The following is a 24,084-nucleotide window of genomic DNA, read 5'->3' as shown; positions in this document are numbered from 1 at the left end:
TTCTGTCTAAAAATCCAACAAAAGTGGGCACTTACAAGGGCCCTATTGAGTAATATCAACTCGATGGGCAGAAATGTATTTGCATTATTCATATTTACAAAAATGTGAGTAATATAAATCTTTCTTACACAAGGAGAACACTCCAGTGTGACCACTTACATCTAAATAGTCTGGGAATTGTCCTTCTCAGCATTTATCAACCATGTCCTTATTTTATTCTATTAGGGGAGAAGGAAGAGCAATGCTACACTGATCAATGTGCCAGTGAATCTTATGGCTATATTTTAGCATGACCTATTAAAGGAGTTAGGCAAACGTAAGAAAAATGTACTACTCATGGGATAATGGCTCACTGTAGCATCATGGTGCCCCAAACATGGCATATTCTTGCTTTATTTATGCCCCGATGCTTGACTGATAGTCTTTCTCATATTTTGCCTTACTTTTGAAAGCACAGATTTTCTTGCCTTATTGATCTCTTTATACCCTTATCATTTTTCCCTGAGTTATTTGGCATGATGACAGCAGTGTGTGGCGAGGCTGATTTAACATTATCACCCAAGTATGCAGCACTGAGCTCAGAGTGGAATATTTTAAGGCTGAAACATGTAACACATCTGTCAGGCAGTGTTACAAATACAATCTCTTGTCAGAACTAATGAATGAAGTAATTCGAAGTATGGATAAACAGCAAGAAAATGGAAGGTGCTAGAAACTATTTTTCACCAAAGAGCATTTCAGAGTAATTAAATTATTTGGAGAAGAATGATGTTCCTTTGTTTTTGGTTCTAACTCTTTTTTTTTTTTTTTTTTTTTTGAGACGAAGTTTCGCTCTTGTTACCCAGGCTGGAGTGCAATGGTGCGATCTCGGCTCACAGCAACCTCCGCCTCCTGGGTTCAGGCAATTCTCCTGCCTCAGCCTCCTGAGTAGCTGGGACTACAGGCACGCACCACCATGCCCAGCTAATTTTTGTATTTTTAGTAGAGATGGAGTTTCACCATGTTTACCAGGATGGTCTCGATCTCTTGACCTCGTGATCCACCCGCCTCGGCCTCCCAAAGTGCTGGGATTACAGGCCCGAGCCACCACGCCCGGCCCCCTAGCTCACTTATTTTTACAAAAAGACCTTGGTTATTTTTAGAGAAAGTGCAGTAAGAAGCAGACAGCTATGCGCATGTTAATGAGAAAGTTGGTGGTCCTTTGACTGTGGCCTATCTCATGGGATAGCTGTATTTTCCAACAAATATTTTATAAAACTTATTAACCAGGCAGTTTTCCTTTACTTGATTACAGTTTAAGATTTGTTTTTGTTTTTGCACAAACTTCATTATCGAATGTGATCAGGCATAAGAATAAACACAGAAACTGCAGGGATCATTCAACAGTGATTAGAAAGGGATGCAAGTTACCTGTCAATAATGCTTTATCCTAAGACCTTAAAAGACCCCTGCACAGGGAGAAAATGATACCCCCAAACTGACTGTTTTTACTAAGTGTGTTTAAGCACATTCCGAAAGAAGAAAGAATAGAAACATAGACGTGTCCATGTATAATCAGAGAGGCAGGGAGAGACCAGCAGCCAGTAAGGGAAAAGGTTAAGTGAAAGGAAGAAAAAAATAAGGACCACATTCCTGATGCAGGCATTGATTTTCCTACAGAAAAAGAAGTTCCCAATTTCACACAGGATCTACTCAGTTATTCATAACCTTGATACAACATTTTAAGCAGTGATTAAGTTCTGTGGATGGCCCTTGTACATTCAATTTTCTTCATCTAGAAACAGAAATGGAAAGCTAGAACTGAGGATCCAAGAGGAAAATGACCTCCAAAGTATTATGTGGGTGAAAGTTATTACTCATCTTACTTAGCCCTACATATACCTAGAATCCTGCTCCACCATGGTTTATCCTACCATGTTTGACATTCTCTTGCGACACCAATGTAACTATTAAATAAAACTAGAATTATATTTCTAAATATTTGAATTATTAAATTCTTATTAGTATATACATACACATCATAGTCTGGTATTCCTATCAAAACTATATTGTACTTCTGGCTTTTCCGCTGCAACTCTTTTTCTTATGTGAGAAGAAAAATAATGTTAATTTACAAACAGAGCCACCTCCTACTCTTTTCAGTGCCATCTATCTTAATAGTGGTATTTCAGCATGCTCTGAAAAAGCCATTTGAAAATGAGCAGTCTACTGCCTCCTGATTCCTGCTGTTGCTCTATATGAAATGCCCTCCTACTGGTTCTTCAGTAGCCAGACCTATTCATCCTGAAGGTGGGATTCAGATTTCACCTCCTCTGAGAAACCTTTATCATAGACAGATTTTTCTCCTCCCTGCTTAAGGTTCTAGAGGACATTTTTTGCATGTCCCTGCTGGTGATAAATATTTTGCCCGTCAGTAGGTATTTCTACCCCAGGCACACTGAAGAGCTGAGGACAGGCCATGCAGTCAGCCACACCTCTGATTCTCAGCACTTACATATGCATACTTGGAACAAAATCTTGCAGTTGGCACTTAATGAATCTTTTGCTGGAAGGTGAATTTTACCATAAAAGTCTAGTCAACAATAATTATTGTTGGGAGATTCAGGGATAATTCATCAACCTAACCCCCAATTATGTTATTAGTTTTATTAGATAAGTGTATGTTGCCTTATGTATCTATGAAAACATGGCAACTTGAGGAGTGGTTTTACTTGCCTTCATGCTTCTGGGGCTGCAGTAAGAACAAAAAAGGGAACTATAATAAATATACTTTCTCCATCCTTCCCCTTCTGCAGTTCTCTTCCAAAACACCTGCCAGCACACTGCTTACAGACACAACCAGAGCATGTGGGCTACCCTAAAAGCAAGCATGGTGGCTTACAGAAATGTGTTTGTTCATTTTTGGCCAGGGAGAATACACCCACCCATTTCAAGCATAGTCATACATGACTGTCAAAACTGAAGAAGAACATGACTCCCTTATTTTTGGTCTCACTATATATGTAGGAAATTTTGCATGTTACAGAAATATAGGGCCTAAGAGAACTCCTAAGATTTTTGTAACACATGCAAGTAAGTATCTTTATTACAAACTGACTAAACACATTTGAATTTTAAAAAAAACTAATTGACTGTCAACATTGACTTTTTCAAACATCTTGATTTAAATAAGTTCGAATCATTGCTACAATGCAGTTTTTCAACTATTTTAGTGAATAACTTATTTTATTCACATGCTTTGATAGACTTGGGGTGTTCCTATGAGTTTCCTTCTGCTTCACATCAGTTTTGCATACGTGTTTGAAACAAAGCTCCCCTCAATTCACTTGCTACTTGTGAGTGGTGATGGAAAAGATCCATTCTTTGCTGGAAAAGAAATATATTTGTAGCAAATAGCTACCAACTTTAGTAGAGAAAATTATTTGCACACTGAAGAGGGAAACTGCCAAAGTGAAGCACAGAGCATCTGTTGCGGACAAGGGTATAATTATCTTGCTCATCCAAACACCGTTGGACATAAAAGTTTCACTCACTCTCTCTGGCAAGACACTCTGCTCAGACTTTTAACACAACATTATTAGCAAATAATAACTAGTTTGGAAGTCCTGTCAATAAAACAGTATGTCTTTTGGACCATTTCCTGAAAAATGGAAAACAGGCTCTAATCTGATAAAATCATGAACCATTTTAGTGCCAAAATGACCAAAAACATCATTTCTGTCTTGTCTTAACATGTCAGATATCGCCACACCTTATTTGCTATAGATGTGAGGATTTGTCAAAAGAGAAATAGCTATCTTTCTGATTCCAGATTACAAGTCAATGTATGTTTCTAAAAACGATTTTCTGATTTGTAATTTTGTTTTTTTTTTTTTTTTTTTTTTGAGACGGAGTTTCGTTCTTGTTACCCAGGCTGGAGTGCAATGGCGCGATCTCGGCTCACCGCAACCTCCGCCTCCTGGGTTCAGGCAATTCTCCTGCCTCAGCCTCCTGAGTAGCTGGGATTACAGGCACGCACCACCATGCCCAGCTAATTTTTTGTATTTTTAGTAGAGACGGGGTTTCACCATGTTGCCCCGGATGGTCTCGATCTCTTGACCTCGTGATCCACCCGCCTCGGCCTCCCAAAGTGCTGGGATTACAGGCTTGAGCCACCGCGCCCGGCCTGTAAAGTTTTTTTTACCCAGGAGGTGAGATTACCATGACTTTTATGCCAGCTTACCTTCATTTAGAATGAAATATGAGTAGATCTTTCTGCGAGGCCAGATGAATGGCATGAAAGAAGTCTGTTTATGATGAACAGATGTCAATTATCAAAAGGATAGCTGCTCTTCTGATTTTGTTGTTGCCACTTCTAACTTTTCTCTGGGGATTTCAACCTGAGATGGGCAAGAGACTTGAGTTTACTCATAAAACCACCAAAAAAAAAAAAAGGTGGTCTAATTTCCTTTTTTAATTGCTTACATGTAGTTGTGTTGTGTTTTTCCGTTTTACTTTTTTTTTTTTTTGAAGAAAGGGATAGGAATCATAAAATCATTTCCAGTAAATGTCCTTAATAGGCAACTTGCTAAAATATCACCATGCCCCGATCTTTCCTAAAACCTTCCCAAAGCTATCAGCAACGGCTGAGAAGCACTGGCTAACTTGAAATTGTATGTTCTCTCCTGTCAACACCAGACCACACACACAGCATTGAAATACACCCAGTGAACACCATAATTCTTAAAGAGAGGGATCATCATGTTCCATTTTCTTGTGCTTAAGAAGTAATATGTCCTTTTTATTGAGAATTTAAAATCCTTCACCACTCTTTGAAGTTTTATACTTAAAATTTTATTCTTTGGTATCTGAAGGAAAAGGGTATCAAATGTTAATGGCAATGAAACAAGCAGAAATGACAACTTCCCCCAAGGTTGGTGGTACCAGACACTGGCGCAAATTCATCCATCTGGGTGTCTCAAGGACATATTCCCACATGAGGAGCTAAGAGGGAAAGTGTCACAGAACTAACAGATGGGCTTCCCTTGCCTAGACTCGCCTAATGGAGCTTTTAGGTAATTTGCATACTAGCTGTCAGTGACACACGTGTGTGTCAAAACTTGAGAGAAACTAAAAGAAACCTTATATACGGTACGGTTTCGTGGTTGATTCATGCTTACCTTTATTGTGAATGCTAATAAGTGATATTTGTTAGAAGGCTAGCAGTTCAGTGTTGGCACTTTGTTTTTTCCTTCTAAGTGACAGGCTGCAGGCGGTTTAGTATATGGTCAAGTCAGAATAGTTTCATTCCAGTAAAAGGTTAATATTGAAGTCTTGTTCTTTTTATTAGTGAATCATATCCAAAATAGTATTCACATGCCTTTACTTTTTATTAAATATGTTGGATCTGTTCAGTCTTATGGTCAAAGACTTGACTGTTGAAATGTTGAGAGCTACCTGGCTCTAGTACAATCTCACTATCTGAAATAAAGAAACAGTGGTTGCCGAAACCAATGTGGACATTCCCATGGCTCATCAAATTCTGGAAAATTTCAGCTTTCCCCCAGTCCAGTCATAGACCCATAACAGTGCACAGTATACTGAAGTAATGACCAAAAAAATCAATCAATTTAAGTAGCATTACATTATGTGTCGCATATTGCAGCTTGCTCCTTGACCTTGGCCACATAAATTCTCTGCCAGTTTGGTAGACAGGCACACTGATGCTCCAAATGAACTGCGTCTTCCGTAACTCACAACCTAATCTGGTGTACTCTCACATTAGTTCTGGGTTTAGCCATAGATTTGCTGCAACTGAAAGAGAGTCACAAGTATGATCCAAGGACAAGTTAGATAAGCACTTCCACAGGTTGGTGCTTATTATCTTGGGATGCTCCCAAGAGAATAACTAAGCAGTTTAGAACCCAGCTACTGAGCCTTTTGGAACCCATCCACCATGCTCTAAGGAAATAATCCCAACAACATCATTTCCTGATGTCGATTGACTCAGACAACAATTTGTACTTAACGCAAGGAACACTGTGTTGAGTTAGGGCTGAAACATATGTCATAGCAGGCCCAGAATATCCTGCTAGAGAGGGAGGCCACATGGAGAGACTCTGCAGGATGAGATAATATATATAAATAAGAGTCCAGGTAGAGAAATACTGAGGTGCCCCAACGGAGGTGTCCCAGCCAAACTCTTCAGTGACTGGAGTGACCCCAATTGGTACCATGTGGAGCAGAGGCTATGTCAATGCAAAGAATCACTCGAAAAAAATAAATGGTTACTGTTTTTAGCTATTTTGTTATCCATTGCTACTTGTTATGCAGAAAATGATAACTGAGATAGTCGGTTTTAAAAATGAAACATTTCTGAGATTCTAATGGACAACTAACTTGCTGTGTGACATTTAATCTGACAGAGGCTGTTTTCTCATCTATATTATGAACAAGTTGAATTAGATGGTCTCAGAGGTTCCTTCCAACTCTGATAGCCTATTGCATTCTATGCTAGGATTAGAATAGAGGGTACAAGCATCCTGACTGCAAGGGCACACTAATTATGCAACATCGCATCCTTTAAAGAAAGGGATTTTAAGTTGGCAGCCATGGTCTAATGTAAATTCACCAGATAACAAAATATCATTTGTGAAAAAGGCTTGCAGCTCAGACTCATCACAGCTGATCATTTTGATATAGAATCTTCAACTCTGTATTGTGTATATTCTGAAAAACAAATTATTTGGTACAGTGATTACACAATAGAATACTGTGGATATGTCCCAAAAAAGCTGAGGTCTGATGCTCTAAGGTTATTTTATGATTTAGAAAGAAAATATATAAAAAATATAGTATATCATAATGACATCTGAGAGTCAGAAATCTGTGCCTATGACATATAAACCCCCTAAAATTACAGGGTAATTTAAAGACCATCATCAAATGGCTATTCTGCACCAATTAAGTACAAAGACCAGGTCATAATTTTCTTGACCCTTAGAGAATTTTTTTCCTAAACCGTCACTTTTATAGTGCTTACGGTATGCCATACACTGTTCTAAACATTTTACAAATGAAGAAATTGAGGCACAGAGAGATTAAGTACTTAATCAAAAACTTAAGTCAAAAGATATCTGTGATTCTGATGCACACTAAACAGAAATATTTTATTTACATAATTTTCCTAATTTCAAATGACTTTGAAAATTGAGTAAATTAGGACTGCTCTCCTTTGAGTCCATAATGTCTGTTAAGGATATTAATATTTATTCACTAATTTCATTTTCATTAACAATGTGAATTATACTCTTATTAGGCAAGTTAGAATATATATGCACAAAATTATTCCAACAGCATAACTTCATGCTACTGATTTATTCAGATAAACTTTGGGCATCATCATTTGCATTCACTATAAAATAGACTGTGCTAATAGGACAGAAACGTGCCATTTCAGCCACAGAACCAAGTGGGATGCTCAACCCTAACTCAATCATCTGTTAGAGGGACGAGGGAGAAAGATGTAGAAACATTTAAGTACCTGGCTAGATTGTTGGACCCTGAAAACAGCTTTCTATATTAAGATTATTTGACTCTACATAATGTAATCACATTGCATTTATTATATAATATGCATATTTAAATCAAATTATAAGCATATTATAGCTGCCTTGACGAAGATTTTTGATTATGTATATTCTAACCAAATTATGAGTATATTGATAAGAAAGATCACACTTAATATTCAGCCACAGAATGCAGTGGTAAGAAATGGGGACTCGGAAACTGGCTGCTAAGGTCATCTACACATACCTTAGTTGCTGGTCAGATGACCTTGAGAGAAGTTATGTAACTTCTCTGTGCCTCAGTTTCCATGTTTGAAAACTGAGGATAATGATAGTACCAACCTTCTTAGGTAGTTGTGATCATTGAGTGAACTGAGATGTTAAGCCACTTTAGAACAGTTCCTGGTAGTGAGCAAGTGTGCAGTAATTCTTGCTCACTGTTATCATTTGCATCATACTTGTATTTTAATTTATCACTGAACTGCATTGGAATGTACATTGATTCTACAAAATGTACTTTCTGTAGCTTCTGCATCATGTCAGAACTTCAACCTGGAGACCCATCTGTATGAAGATCAGCATGCATCTAAGTTTCATGAATATGAGCTTAAAATAGTAATCTAACTCAAAAGGTTAAAGTCGTTTCTTCCTTGGCAAAAGAAACCTGGATATTGGTAAATGACTGTGATACAGACAGCAAGTTCGATTTTTAAATTTAAAAATTCTGCCTATTTTAACTATTGTTTTACTACTTATCAACTTCAAAGGAGTAGAATAATATTTTGCTATTTCTAACTGAAAGTAGTCAAGAACTAAAAAATTATTTTAATGAAAAATATTATTAAACTATAAATGCATGTTTTTGTGTGTGTGCATATAAACCTGTATTTTGTAAAAAAAAAAAAAAAAACAGTTCAGGATTTAGCTTAGGGTTAGTTTCAATGTTAAGCACAGTCTTGGCTCATGATATGTGCATTATAAATATTTGCTGAAATACTGAATCACAAGGCAAAGGAGTAGAACTTAACAAATCATGTGTAAAAAATGTTTGGCTTGATTATTCAGGGGAGTTGTGATGTGGTTTAATGAGCCAGACCACCTTTCAGCCAGACATAGAAATGGGCTTGGATTGTCATTTAGGGAGTTGTAGTAGTTTGAAATAAATGCATTGCTCTGTGTCAGTTTTTAAAATTACACTCATAGCTTTTAGTACAGATTTCATTTTTAATAATCTGCTTAAAAATCACTAAAAATATCACCCACCATGTAATTTGTTTCTTTCATACTGATGGCACTCCTACTGTTTAAAACTAATTGCTTTTTTACATTATCTTAAGGTCAGTCTCAACAGAATGAATTTGGAGACAGAATAACTGTGAGCCTCAACTGTTTAACACATCAAGAGCAGATCTCGATGTTGAATGAACGTCTCCTTCAGAAGTGCACCGAAGATATCTACTTTAATTTGCCTCTAGGCAAACATCACAATAACTGACAGTGTAACTTTAAGGTTTGTTAAACACAGTCTGGGTGTTTATTTGCATCTCTCTGGAAGACAGTCCAGAAACTATTTTAGTTCTTTAAAATGTAACAGTTAGGATATGCAGCAGGGAAAAAAGTCAAGTCTGGGTTCATTTGGGACTTTTGTGAGGACGTTCAAATACTGTTTTAATCTATCCAATCCAATAGACCTCATATGAGAAAGCAAACACATACAAAAGTTACATAGCCTCTCCACCTTTCCCAAATAGTGGCAAATCATACAACCATAAACAACCAAATACATTTTCTAAATTAATCCCTAGGTCACTAAGTACACCTTAGTGAAATTTCCCCCCATGTTGTAGGTGAAATGAAGCAGATAGTTTAACAATAGCCATAAAATTTACAAATTGAGGGAGCAAGATGCAGTTAAGCAAGTTTATAAGTATATGTGTGCGTCCCATTCGCCTGATTAGTACACATTATCTCCTTCGCACCTTCCAAAGATACAGTACAATGACATGTGGCAAATGGCATTACAGTATGCCAAAAATCAATGATATCCACTATGAAAATAATGTACCCTGATTTGCCACAAAACCAGTACTATATGAACAAGAATATTTATGAATGCAGAAGCACTGGTGGAAAAAAATTCTCAGAGGCACACAAAATAAAGAATTCTTAAAAGCATGACCTGGCAAATAAATTTTCTGTGAATTTTTTAAACATGGGCACAAGATTACAAAGTCTGGAAGTTGGCATTCAAAATCATAAACGTGGTTAAACTACATGCAGTATCTGTTTTCTCAGAGAAAGTTTTGATTCTCTTGGATTCTCAGAACATGAAAGATGCCAAATAACTTATTCATGAACAACGCCTGACCTTCTCATTAATATCTATCTCTCTTTTGAGAAGAACTTTTGAAAGTCTATGAAACCTTGGGTTTGGATCCTAGAAGTGTTCTGAAAACATAAACGCTAGGCAGGAAGTGACTAAGCACTGTCATTTATCCATGGTTATTGCGGCTTTTAACTCTAGATAAATGTTTTCTTCCATTCCTAGTTTTATTACCATTCATTATAATTCAGAAAGGGTGAAACAGCAGTCTGGCTTTATAATCTGTCCACAGATAAATTCCTATGCAAGACTATATTTGACAACTTTTACAGTCACATATTTGCTGTTATCTTTTTGGCATGTACTTTTTCACCAGAGGTACCGGGAGAAAAGAGAAAACCAATGTATTCAATTTGCAGGTACTTGGCCATCTTCAGAACTGACCTATTTGTAACCCAACACTCATGTCTCTGTTAATGAGGCAAACCGAAGATTTATCACTCAAGGCTGACCTGCTAACTCATCATCATTATACTCCCGAGGGCATGGTTGCAGGGGGTTTCACTGGAGAGCCCAGAGCTACCCAGGAAGTGGTATTTTTCCTCAAAGTAGCTGGTGGCGGGGTGGGGTGGGAAGAGCTCACCACTCTGAAAACAGTGTTGCAATTAAGTGAAAATGCTGCAGAAATACAGCCTATAAACTCTCAGCTAAAACATGCTCTTCACTCATTTATATAGGTCTCTAAAACAGAGACCTATTTAGATATTACTATTTAGGTAGTAAGCTGTACCTATAACACATTTCTTAACCAGCAAAAAGAAAATAGTAACAAAATAAAAACAGAATCGTAAGATTTCAGCAATCATTTAATGTGTTCCCACTTCATTTTATAAATGGGAAAAAGAAGAGTAAATCACAGTCCCAAAAACAAACAGCATGGCCAGAACCCTAAATCAGTGTCCTCAGTGGGGTTCATGGGTTGGTGCCACTCGGCAAACTGTGACCAGTCTGCAGTAAGTTCAGTTATAGAAATTGAGAGTAAGGACTCAAAACTTTTATGTGGTTTCCCGTTATCCAAGTGTCTGATTTCATTTTAGCTTGCAAGAAGTTGGAAATAAAAATTCAATCTTCATCTTCAATGTCTGAAAAGCACTGCTGGAAATCAGCATACCTGGGCCTGGGATACTAATGTCTCTACAACATATTCACGTTCTTTACTCTCATCCAATCTATGAGGACGCTGCATAATCCACTTAAGAAGAATGTTGATATCCTAACACAAAGTCATTCAGATTTCTATTACCAAGAGTTTCATACGGGAGAAGAAAGAATTCACTGGGCAGTTTCAGAACTACATGGCACTGTCTGTCTTGGGGACAGATTTGTATACTTTTAAAAATATGTTGGCTTGTTTATTATTTTCACAGATTAGAAGCAGGAGTAAGGAATTTCTTTTTTATTAATAGAAATCTTCAGTCTCATGTCTGCAATCACTTTTTAATAATAACAGAAAGGAAGGAAAAAGTATTGTTTTCTCCAAATTTAATTGTGGTTTATTGTTCCATCAACTTTACTATCATCTTTCCAGAGTTTCCAACAGTTCAACAGCCCTGAAATGTCCTTTCAGAAATCCCATTGCTTCTTCCAGTCTGATCTTCCTTGTGATTGGGCCTAAAGTTGGAGGTGCCGTTCTTACATGTTCTAGATTGGCTTTTCCCCAGCTCATCTTCCCACGTGGATAGGAAGATGGCAACGTCAGCAATGCAAGTGGCTCTAACTCTTCCCAGAGTCAAATCTGGTTTGGATACTTCACAGTATTCCACATCTCAACTTACACTGGCGTAAGGTGCTTCTCATGTTTGATCTAAGCAAACACCTTAAATGAAACCAAGAAATACATCCATCTATATTATACATAGTTTTTTCCTTTTGACTTCTCCGCCTGAACCTTAGCTTAGGTGTGGCCAAGCATTTTCCTGCCAGGATATGAAAATGTATTTAATATATACTCAAGTATTGAAGAACTACAGAAAAGTAGAAGATGAATATTTTATGCTTGCATTTTTATTGTGTTTTAATTTCTATCTTTGTTACTCTTCTATTTGGCTTGAGAACAGTTCTTATCTGTTTCATTTATAACCAGCAGATCCATGCACTGTTTTACCTTAAATCATTCTATGATATTTTTTGAGACTGTTATATTATGTAAATTTTGTGCCACAGAATGCAAACATTGTACAGAATATCATTCCTCCCCTTGAAAACTGTTAATTGTAATACTAGTTCTATATATCAATAAAATGCTACATTTTGGAGTCAAGACAGAAGACACAGAAGAGGTCTTCAAAATCATCAGATCCTTGACCAGTTATACTTCTAATAAAGAATACTTTTTAAACAAATGGGGAAGTATTTCTAAGATACCTCTGCAAAAATTGGTAGAGCTAACTCATTGCCATTAATATTAGAAAATAAAGAAAATCAAGGTACATTTAATAACTACTAATTTTACTCACATTTTTTGTTTTTGGTGATGTAAAAACCTACATCACTGATTAATATTTTCATTCAAGAAATGTTTATTGCACACAAAATCTGCAGGGAATACAAAACTAAATATGACACAATCCCTTAAAATATTTAGACTGATTTCTAACGTGGGAGATTGAGCTGTTCGTGCATTTGGCTTAATGGCATGGTTTTGCTGGAATCTTCAGTATTATCTTGAATTATTGGTTAAAGATACTCTAGATACACTTTTTATTCTTTAGAATAACGTTTCTTACATAGGAGCCTCTTATGATCTGAAAGCCACAGCATTTACTACTTTTTCAGGCATAGATCCACAAGCCTAGTTGTCAATATATTACCAAGGCTTTTTTCATCACTGCCGGTGTAAAAAGTCAACACTGCAGTGTAAAGTAAAGAACACTGAAAGTGGCAATCACCCCCATGCCTCAACAACTAACACACGCCAGCCTGGTATCTGTGCTGTTATCTAAATTACAGTACAGGCAGCTTCACTAACGTTCTTGATGTGTAAAATGCTTTACTCTGGGGCAACCTGTTCAAAGCTGTCTTTAATTTGAGGCAATTCCCCCTTTTCAAGTTTGAAAAAGTCATCATAGCCATGACTACAAGATAGTAAGGAATTGTAGCAGCTGTCTGAACACCGAAAATGATAAAATCTTAGCACTTAAGTTTTTCTGTAAAGGGAACTTCTCTGTGTTACAAAGTTTAAATACAATTAAATTAAGTTTGGTTTTTACTTATAAGCAGAATTTGAAAGAAAGGCAGATTCCAATCCCTCATCTTCATTCAGAAGTTCCCACCTCTGTCATGCTATATTTCTATGCTCCATTATGATACCAAAGTGACTAGCACTGTTTAAACGAAGAGCCAACCTAGTCGAGCTATAATTTTTCTTCTTAAAACACGCCCTAGGTTTGAGTAAGCAGTAGTCGGCAGAAGCAACATCCCTTCCTGTAACTCTGCACTGATGAGGACATTATACATCTTCTCAAGATGGAAAAGTATATATTGTCCTGAAGCTCTTCATCCTTTTGAGAAATGTTAGGCTGAAAATGCAGCGACTACAAACTCAGGAGACCTAGATAGATTTCAAGTTTCTTTTGTAGAGGTAAACATAACAGTTTATAACTTTATTGGATTAATGATTTGATGATATTTTACTGAAACATATTTCATACCAACATAAAATATATAAAATTTTAAATAATATTAATGTGAGCTATTTTGACAATAAATGGTAGATTTCTAAAAACTCTTTCTTTTTAATAGCTATGACTATTGAGAAAAAATGAGACCACTCCCAGTGAACCGGATTAAAGCCTGAATCAATATTGAATTTTGCTTCGTCTTATCCCATATCACACCAGAATTTAAAATCAAGAGCTGTTACTGTAGCTTGGTCTTCTTCTCACATGTTATTTGCACTGCTTCACTCATTGATCATATCAGTATTGATCTTACCAAGATCTTACCCCCAAACCTTCTGCAATTTCCAGCTTTACAATGAATTACCTGGATCTTTTTACCTCAGTATTCTCTTATTCTCCACTGAACTTCCCCGTTCACAGCTCTCCTGTTGACAATCCACCCTACACACTCAGCAAAGGAATGGACTTACACTCCCTTGAAAGTGTCATGGAGTTCCTGGTATTGCTCATCATCATCACCTGTTAAACTTGAAAACCTCTATCAAGATCCATTTGGCCAATCAGGTATAATCCTTTCAACCTGTTGATGATCCCCACAGACAATTCGTTCTTCCATTTTCACCTATTCATTATGCCACCTGGTTTAAGAATAAGCAGGTCCTCTTCTCAATTGATGGCAGCTTTTGTTCTCCTTGTCTTCGTTGTATACTGTGGTAGAATATATATAAAATTTGCCATGTCAGCCATTAACACATGAATAATTCAGTGGCATTAAGTCCATCCACGTGATTGTACAATCACGACCACCATCCATCTCCAGAACTTTCAATCCTCCTGAGTTGCAACTCTTTACTCACTAAATTATACTCATTTCTCCCTCCTTCCAGGGTCTGGTAACTGCTCTTCTACTTTTTGTCTTTATATATTTGACTACTCTAGGTATCTCATATAAGTGTAATTGTACACAGATAAGCGGACTTGTCCTTCTGTGCCTGGCCTATTTCACTTCACACGACGTCCTCAAGGTTCATCGTATTGTAGCATGTCTCAGAATGTCTGTGGCGTCAGAGCAGTGCTTTTGAACTCAGTAGACATCCCATAAAGATGCCTTGAATAGAATTGAACTCTTCATCTCCGAATGAAATAAAGATATGTAATTGTATCAATAGGTTTATCCAGCTTTTCTCCCCAGAAGGGCTGGCGAGTAGACATTTAAAAAATTCATTACTGCTTTGGCTGAATATTCTGCTTGGTGCACCAATCTTTCTGCTTCTGCATCTACGACACCTTTACCATACTTTTGCTCTGTATCTTTGAAACCTGAATTCAGTAACCTGGTACATGTATGGAATTTGATCCCTAGAGTTTCTTTCCCTTGACTACTCTAAAATGAAGCAAACCAAACCAACCCACAGTTTCCCATAATTCTCTTGGGATCTGTGGCAAATACAATTAATTTGCTGATTTAGCCATAGTCCTTCATTCTACTTCTCTACCTGCCTATGAGCGCTTCAGCTAGGAGTGTTCTTACAACAATTCTAGCCAACAAGGCATAACTGAATACTGGCTGAGAAGATATCTTGGGTAAAACAAAACAAAACTTACTTTTCTAATCAAGGTAATAGACTCAGCTGGCACAGATATTTGGCTTTTGTTTCTTCCCCTTTGGTTTTATTGAAGCCTTTGACATGGGCAAAATTCAGTGCACTGATGTAATCAGGCCATGATGCTGGAGGTTCTGCAGCTATTTTGAGACCATGAGGCTATAACTGAAGTGCCCTGGATGTCTGCAACTTCTCCGCAGCCATCTATCCCTAGAGTATTTGTCTCAGCCTTCTTTTATAAAAGACAAATAAACCTCAATTTTTTTCAAACTTTTAATATTAGATTTGCTCTTGCTTATAGCCAAGAGTCTGTATTCCTTAATCACAATGCTCAATTACACTGTACCTAAGTCAACAAATGGAAGAAATAGATTTTTGTTAAAATCACCTTGAAATTCAGGTACTTTGCCCACAAACTACTACTGATATAAGCCTGTGTTTTGAAAGCATATGTAGATGTGTGGGTTTATGCACATTTGTTTTTCTATGTACATATGTGGGGCCATAGCTCTTTGAGACTTGGACTTTGTTTATTTGCTTGACGTCATTATGCCCTGCAATTTAAGAAAGGAAGTTAAAATTTTTAGAGGCAAGGAAGGGAAATGAGGCAGGGATAAAGGAGATAAGAGCTTGATAGGAAAAAGTGATTTTTCAAAGCTTTAGCCAGAAACACTGCTTAGCACTGGCAGCCTTGGAATATCAAAATTGGAAATGCTGAGAAGAGCTACAAAGTGATTCACACTCACAACAAGCATTTCCCAGATGCATGGCAGAAAACTGTAAAAAAAACAAAAACAAAAATATATATATATACAAAAAACCTCCTCTTAAGGCTGAGTTCCCAGAGCCTACATTACATTCTCCCCTTTGGGATAAGTGTCCTCCTGTGTGTAGATGCAGTATAAAAAGAGGCTGGTTGAGGTTTGTACTTTCAGTTGTATTCATGCCATGTAAACATTTTTTTGCATCACTTGACACTCTTGGAAGACAGGGATCCTGTAAGCACTAAGAACACTATTGCACTGCATAGCCACCTTTACAGCATTTCTAGACATCCTAGTCACCAACAGTTACGGTGGTCAATGACGACGTGTTCCTGCTGGAACTCTGCCAACAGGGAAGATCTGAGAAAGATCTTTGCATCTCTAATTCAGAAGAGTTTTCAAATCACTCACACAAACACCTGACTTTTGCCAAACCAAGATCTGGTTATTACCAGTCGAAAGAGTATTTTATTTACTCCAATAGCTGGTATATGATTCTAGGTGGTGTAGTTGATGAGACATTGGTCCTTGAGACCTCCCTGATGACCAGAGAGATAAAGGGAGAGGAATTTGCCCCACTTGTACGTAGGCTCCTTCACGGAAATGGTATCCATCTGGCTCCCTAGCCAAAAAGGATCTGTAAAGACTGTTTTGGTTTTGAAGAGGTAAACTCTGCAAAAAGTGATATTAAAGAAATAGCACTACTGGCCAAAATAACAATATTAATAGCACATTAGACAGTATTTCACAATCCACTGAGTCGTCTGAATTGGTATGATCATTGCCTCTATTTGATGGAGAAGGAGTCTGCGAGTCAGAGAGGTTTACTTATGATGCTCATATAGCCACTAAGTTGTAAAAAAGAAGTCTGGGTTCTAGATTCCGCAGATTCACTCACATCACTGAGAATGTCTATGTGTATAATTTCCCAAAGGCCATAAGTAAATCTAAAAGTAATCTCTTTCACATCCTTCCTTATCACGGTTTGAACACTTGCTCATCATCGAAGCATCTCTTTTATTTATTCTGTCACTAATCAGAGAGCAAGACCTTATGGTTATGAAATCACCTGCCTGCAGCTCACTTGTGGCTAAAACAGAGAAGCGTAGCCAGGCACAGTGACATGCATCTGTAGTTCCAGCTACTCAGGAGGCTGAGGCAGGAGGATTGCCTGAGCCCAGGAGTTTGAATCCAGCCTGAACCATATAAGCAAGATCTTATCTCAAAATAAAATAGAGAGAAGTTTAGAACTTTGAGCTCTAAGAGGTGGGGTGAAGAGCAGGTTGAAGAACAAGAGGAGAATAGGAAAGGATGGGAGAAGAAGGACATGTGAGGGGGAAGAATTTTGGGACATGGCGGTCTTAAGGGTTCTGTTCCTCTCTTTAGGGTTAAAGCTAGTTCTCACTTCCTCATTCCAAACTAGCTAAGGATAGGTATTATATTGAACATGCTGACTACAATGGTAAAAGTTGGGAGAACAATTCAACACAGTCAGCATTTAAAACCAAGGCCAATTCTGGGGATAGACCATCATAAATTAAGGGTAAATTGATGTGAAACATATGTATAGAATCCTGGAATTTTAAGGAAGAATATAATCAGTTTTTGAAATTGAATAAATTTAATCGTAGACTACAGGAAACATTTTCCTAAAGCATGCTATACTATGAGCACTTAAGTAGATGTCTAAGATTATATATCCAGAAGCTTAATGAATAGGTACTTTTCATACAGCACACAATCTCCTAATCTACCATGTCAACCTGGCAATTGTGTATATAAACATGCATTTAAAGAGCCTCAGCTGGTTAACTCTAGCTGTAGTTCTCCATTTATAAAATGATTTAAAGCACATATAGAATTCATGTTCCAAACACATATGGGGCACAGACATTTGAAAATGAATGATGCATAATTTCATTATTAAACACTCAGCAGGCTACAAAGACAACTGCATTTCATTAATAATAAATAATAAAAAATGAAAACACAGTAAAATATTACCATATCAAACACCTCTGTATTGCTATTTTTATGCAGGCAACATCTTTACGGTCCCAAGAGACGAAGTCCCTGCCTGATTGTAAGTTAGGTATTTACTAAAGAAAATAAACTCTTTCAGATGAGTCAAATAAACAGAAGCCTCAACCACTGTGCCTCATTATATTTAAAAGTATTTTATTGGAAAATAATTTTAAACAGAAAGGTTGCATAAATAGTACAAAGAAAATGCAGGAAAGTATGTTTTCCCTAGATTCACCTACTGCATTTTGACCAAACTACTTTAAATTGCTTTGCTCTGTCTAGATCTATTTGTCCATCTAATTATCTAAAATATTATTTCCTGAACTGTCCAAGAGTAAACTGGTAAATCATGGTTCTTTATCCTTAACAACTTTCGCATGAGTTCTCCAGGAATAAGGATATTCACTTATATGACTGTAGCACAGTTATCAATTTGTCAATCTAACATTGATAAAATAATCCAGAATTAGTACTCCAATTCTGCCGTTTAGCCCCCTAATGACAACTGCATTTATCCTCTTACCATACAGCATCAAGTGACAGGACATTTAATTGTTATGTCTCTCTAGGCTCTTTAATCTGGAACATGTCTGGTTTTTCTTTGTCTTGTGTGATATTGACATTTTTTAAGAATATAGGCTTGTTTTATTGAAGAATCCTCTTTAGTTTGAATTTATCTAATGTTTCCTTGTGATTAAACTCAGATTATTCATGACTCCTTGCTGGAACGTACATAGTTATATTGCGTCCTTCTCAGAGAATCACATCCATAGGCACATAATATCCAGCTGACCCTCAGTCACGCTGCTCAACAACTGGTCAAAACGTTATCTAATGTCTCCATTGCATAGCTACAACTTTTCAGCTTGCAACTAAAAAGCAATCTGTGGAGAGATGCCTCAACACTATGCAAATATCTTGCTCCTCACCAAACTTCCTGCTCTAGATTTAATGTCCATTGATATTTCTTTATTTTGATTTGCCATAATTCCATATTTATTGCAAAATAATTTATTTATATATTGTATTTATATAAATATATTTATATATTTTAATTTTATTTTATTTATTTTAATAAGTTATTTAAATATTTATATATTGTATTATTTAAATAATAAATACTATATATTTATATAGTATATTTACATTATTTATCCTCCATCCATATTTATTGCAAAATAATACATTATTATTTATCCTCCATCCATATTTACCCCATATTCTGTCTCATTATTTATGTGGGAAGCAAAGTTGGAGCAGAAAACACACTCATCAGCAACAGAGAACCTGTTATTACTTAGCAGCGACTTGATCACAGCCAAGTCACTGACTTTCTCTGAATCTGAATTTTACCATTAATACCTGGAACATGACTTTGTTTTTAATTTAACCATTAGAAGAAGGCCAACAATATTTCTGAGAAAGCTAAAACAATGATTTACTTGAAAATGGTTACTAGCTTATTGCTTTTGAAAGCGGAACATTTTATAAAAATGTAAGGTGTTATTAAATGTAAGCATCTGCTTAAACATTTGTAGCTCACATGACAGTGATGAAAAACGTCATAGTGTTCTACAGTGTTACGCGTATTTTGGCATCCACTAATTCATTTTTATCTAATGAGAATTCTGTGAGTTAGGTAGAATAGGAATTACCCCCATTTTACAGATGGGGATTTAACTGTAAGTATTTCTTATGACTGTTGACCCAGTGTTTATCTCATACTTCAAATGTCGTTTTAAAAATACATACACAAAACACACACACAAATTTCAGATGCACATCCATGTGAATATTGTCAATTGACAAGCTAATATCTAATTCCAGAGGTTTGGTGTAGGTTAATACCAACGGTGGCCAGAAAAAGCTTGTGGTAGAAAATGACTAGCAATGGGGAGGAATGGGATACTTTGATAACCGGCTCCTGATGCTTAGCAAGCAGTAATAAGGATTTGAACAGATCGTGTATTCTTCTTTACAGATAAGTTCCCAACCCAACATACATAAAGCTAAACAGAGTCATACTGGGAGATGGAGAGGTGGCATTGCTGAAAGGGGCCAGAGAGGCAGTTTGTAAATTGAAGCAGGGTAGCCAGAGCAAACTTGATTGAACTTTTGAATGAAGTCTGGAAGGAGGTGTGGCTATCTGAGGAAAGAGCATTCTCAGCAGGGGACATACACAGTGCAAAAGAGGTGAAGCAAGGCCAAATTTGGCTTTGCTTCAACCAGCAAAGAGGCCACTGTGGCTGAAGCAGTCTGAAGCAGAAAAGTAACAGGAGAGGCAATCCAAGAGGGGGAGCCTGAAAAGATCACAGAGGGCCTTTGGGGCCACCATGAGGTCTCAGGGGAATTTTTAAATGGGTTGGGGCACAGGAGTCACACAAGCTGACTTACATTTTAATGGAATCAGTAAAGTGGAGTTTTGTTCTATGTGATAAGCCTGGTTTTGCTAAATATGATACTATTAAGTGGCATCTGGGTAGCTCATAATTCACTCGTCCTTATTTTCTCCTTCTGATGGTTTTCCCTTGAATTATACAATTAACCTAATTAATTAGAGGGGTGTATGTGTGTGTGTGTACAATTTGAAATATATACCTCGTAAGCTATCTCCAGAATTCTTTAATTCTTCAACATTCTACTCTATTTATAATCATTTAGAAAAGCTCATTCCTTTTCTTTAATATATTATGCTGTATTTATTTGCATATTGGTATCATATCCTGGACCATGAGTTCCTGGATGGTAGTCCCATGCAGTTTTTAATTCCCAGAATCTAAAATAGTTTCTAGGTCAGAGAATGGACCTTATAATGTTGAATGACTGACTATACATACACAGAGACGGGCTATATCCATCAAAAGTCCACACAGTATATTATATTACAAGTCATAGAAAAGGTGCTGTTCTGCTAATAGTTTAATGAAAACACCCTGATGCTACAAAATAAAGCAAACCAGACTGCCTTGAGGATTGTCACTGAAATACATGAAATTTTAAATCACCTTTCTGGTTTGTAAGAAAGAAGAAAAACTCAAATGAAACATTTTACAAGGTTTCCTTTCTCTGACGCGGTATTAGAATACAAAGTAACAGCAAGTTTAACATGGTCCTTTGTACATATTCACATAGAAAGACATTTTGGAAGTTTAAATTTCAACTCACGATAAAAAAAAACAACATGGGTCATATCCTTGGGATGCTGAGACATTGTTTCATCCCCACTGACTTTAAAAGATGTAGCTTCACCTTGGGGTGTAGTTTTCACATATAAACCAGCAAAAGTTTACTCATTGTTAAAGAAATCGGTGGAAATAGTGGCTGTTTAACAAAAAGGAGGAAAAAAATTCAGCAGGGCGACTCTGACCCCGACCTTTAAAACGAAAATTATAACAGGGAGAAGATAAGTCTTTTTTTTTGCTGTAGACACCATGCCATCGTATAATGTGGCAGAGGGCAACTGCAGTAAAGTGACTGGCATGACCTCTTTTCACCTGGCCCAATATAGCAGCAGATTCTCTTCTGTCACCCTTACCATCATAGATGTATCATTGTGACTGATCTTATTAAGGCAATTTCTATATATGTGTGTTTGTGTGTGTGTGGGTAACATTCTCTCCACCATAGAATGATGGTTTGCAGTTGAAAATATTTTGTTATCTGTGTCTTAAAAAAAAAGTCCAAAGAAAAATATTAACTACTAAGCAAAGAAGGACACAGTATCAAATTATAATAAGTAGTAAATGGCAGGCTTAAATTATATGTCATTAATGTATTCATTGATTTGGCAACTATTTTATAAATATTTACTGAATGACTCCTCTATTCCAGGCACTAATATGAGCTTGGATACAGTGATTAAAAAAGAAAGTCTCCTCTCACGAGTGATATTTCCCAGGTAGATGAGACAGAATAAACAAGCAACCAAAAAATAAGGTTATTTCAGGTAGGATCATACACATATTCATTTGGTTTGTCTATGTTTTATATCTATTTGGCTAGAAAGCTAACCTTGCATTTTTCTCTACGTTTTCTTGAGACAAAGACTAGCTCTGTCACCCAGGCTGGAGTGCAGTGGCATAATCTTGGTCCACTGCAGCCTCTGCCTCCCAGTTTCAAGTGATTCTCATGCCTCAGCCTCCCAAGTAGCTGGGACTACAGGCGTGCACCACCACGCCTAGCTAAGTTTTGTATTTTTAGTAGAGATGGGGTTTCACCATGTTGCCCAGGCTGGACTCAAACTCCTGACCTCAAGTGATCTGCTGGGATTACAGGCGTGAGCCACCATGCTCGGCCTCTTAAGTTTTCTTATTTTAACTTCATTTATCATGGCTATAATTCCTCTATTATGTTAAAAATCAGTCTCACAGTTATACTTCTCATTTAGTTGTCAGTGAGTTGCATGTCATTGATTTCCACTTCTGTAGACATTTAGTTTTACAAAAATAATTATGCATATTTTATAAAATATGATTATTTTTATAAAACTAAATAACTTGTTCAATTGTGGTCACCCATATTTTACAGATAAGAAAGTAGAGACTGCAAAGTTGATAAGAACATCTTTTCCCAAGGATGACCCACACTCTCCCTCCTCCAACTCTTCCCATATGCCTTACACAAATATAATGTTGTTTGTTACCTGCTGTCAGATTTAAATAGCAGTCAAGGAAAAGTTATATGCTTTTAGCTAAGAGTGTATTAATAACAATAATAGATTTTTCAATTGTGTCAGTCTTCATAAACTCTCACCAATCAAAATCTTAATCTCTTTTCTACTATTTTTCTAATTGAACTCTTCTGAGTGAAGTCACAGTTTGTCTCACAAAATTAATAGCTTGTTTACAGTTTCTTTGATTTTTTCCTCCCTGTATTCTTAATAGTTGTTCTACCTGACTTGATCTATCTATTTTTTTCAGTTTGTCTTTCATTTCTTTCCATCTCAGAATTTCTTAAAAGCTTTCAAGAGAGAGCCTGCCTTTGTCATGCTTGTATTGGACAATATTCCATTTTGACAAACCTGACAAAAACAAGCAATGGGGAAAGGATTCCCTGTTTAATAAATGGTGTTGGGAAAACTGGCTAGCCATATGCGGAAAACTGAATCCGGGTCCCTTCCTTACACATTATACAAACACTAACTCCAGATGGATTAAAGATTTAAACGTAAGACCCTAACACCATAAAAACCCTAGAAGAAAACCTAGGCAATACCATTCAGGACATAGGCATGGGCAAATACTTCATGACTAAAACACCAAAAGCAATGACAACAAAAGCCAAAATAGACAAATGGGATCTAATTAAACTCCAGAGCTTCTGTACAGCAAAAGAAACCATCATTAGAGTGAGCCGGCAACCAACAGAATGGGAAACATTTTTGCAATCTACCCATCTGACAAAGGATTAATAACCAGAATCAAATAATTTTTCAGCCAATATTTTATTTGTTCATTTCTGGCATTTGAAGCATTCTTTGATGACACTGTTGGCCTGAAATTCTTTACCATAGTCCTTAACACAACTGCAACCTAACATTTTGTGGGGGTTCCCCCTTGTCAATTCCTAGTGTCTCGGTGTCATGTCGTAATTAGGCGATTTGGTGTTGAGCACAAAGGTCCTCCACCAACTTGACATACAAAGCTCACTACAGTTGAAGGTAAGCACACAGAGATGGGCGTGGCTTTGGCCTAAGGCTGTGACTAATTCACAAATTCCCCACGGTAGCCGTCATGGATAAGGGTGGTCTTTAACATTGCTTTCCAAGGGGTGGTGAAGTCCACTAGGCTGCAAAAGCAATGCTTTCCTTGGACTTGGCAGTGAGTTAAGGGTGAAGCCCAGTTATAAACGCCTCCTCACAATAAGGCAACTTGGCAGTGAAAGAGCCAAAGAAATTTTAACAAATGCTATGAGGCAGAGCAGTGTGATAGAAACTCAAATGGCTAATCAGATGGTTTGGGAAATGCTTGTTTAAAGATCTTAGCAGATATTTTTGCTGCAGTATTTCTCCGGACCTAAGATACACTAATCAACCATGGGGCTCTCTCCAAAAGTCTGTGCATATTATATTTCATAAATTTAATGGCATGTCTTTTCATTGTTTTATAATTAACTTCGATTTGGAGAGGCTTCTCATAGTTG

General features: G+C 36.9%; 1 protein-coding gene across 39 annotated transcripts in view; it reads right to left on the bottom strand.

Annotated features, from left to right (window-relative positions):
- Positions 1–24,084, bottom strand: part of RBMS3 (RNA binding motif single stranded interacting protein 3) — a 1,216,467-nt gene that overhangs the window by 617,515 nt on the left and 574,868 nt on the right. For 8 of the 39 annotated variants that reach the window (XM_078354448.1, XM_078354455.1, XM_078354459.1 and 5 more), the window contains exon 2: positions 4,223–4,379. The exons of the other annotated variants lie outside the window; for them this stretch is intronic. In XM_078354448.1, the coding sequence (XP_078210574.1) occupies positions 4,223–4,228 (6 nt within the window). In that variant the 5' untranslated portion in view covers positions 4,229–4,379. The remainder of the gene's footprint in view (positions 1–4,222; positions 4,380–24,084) is intronic. 39 annotated transcript variants of the gene reach the window in all.

The sequence above is a fragment of the Callithrix jacchus genome, chromosome 17, assembly GCF_049354715.1.
Source record: "Callithrix jacchus isolate 240 chromosome 17, calJac240_pri, whole genome shotgun sequence".
NCBI lineage: Eukaryota > Metazoa > Chordata > Mammalia > Primates > Cebidae > Callithrix > Callithrix jacchus.
This window is presented reverse-complemented; position numbering and strand designations above follow the sequence as displayed.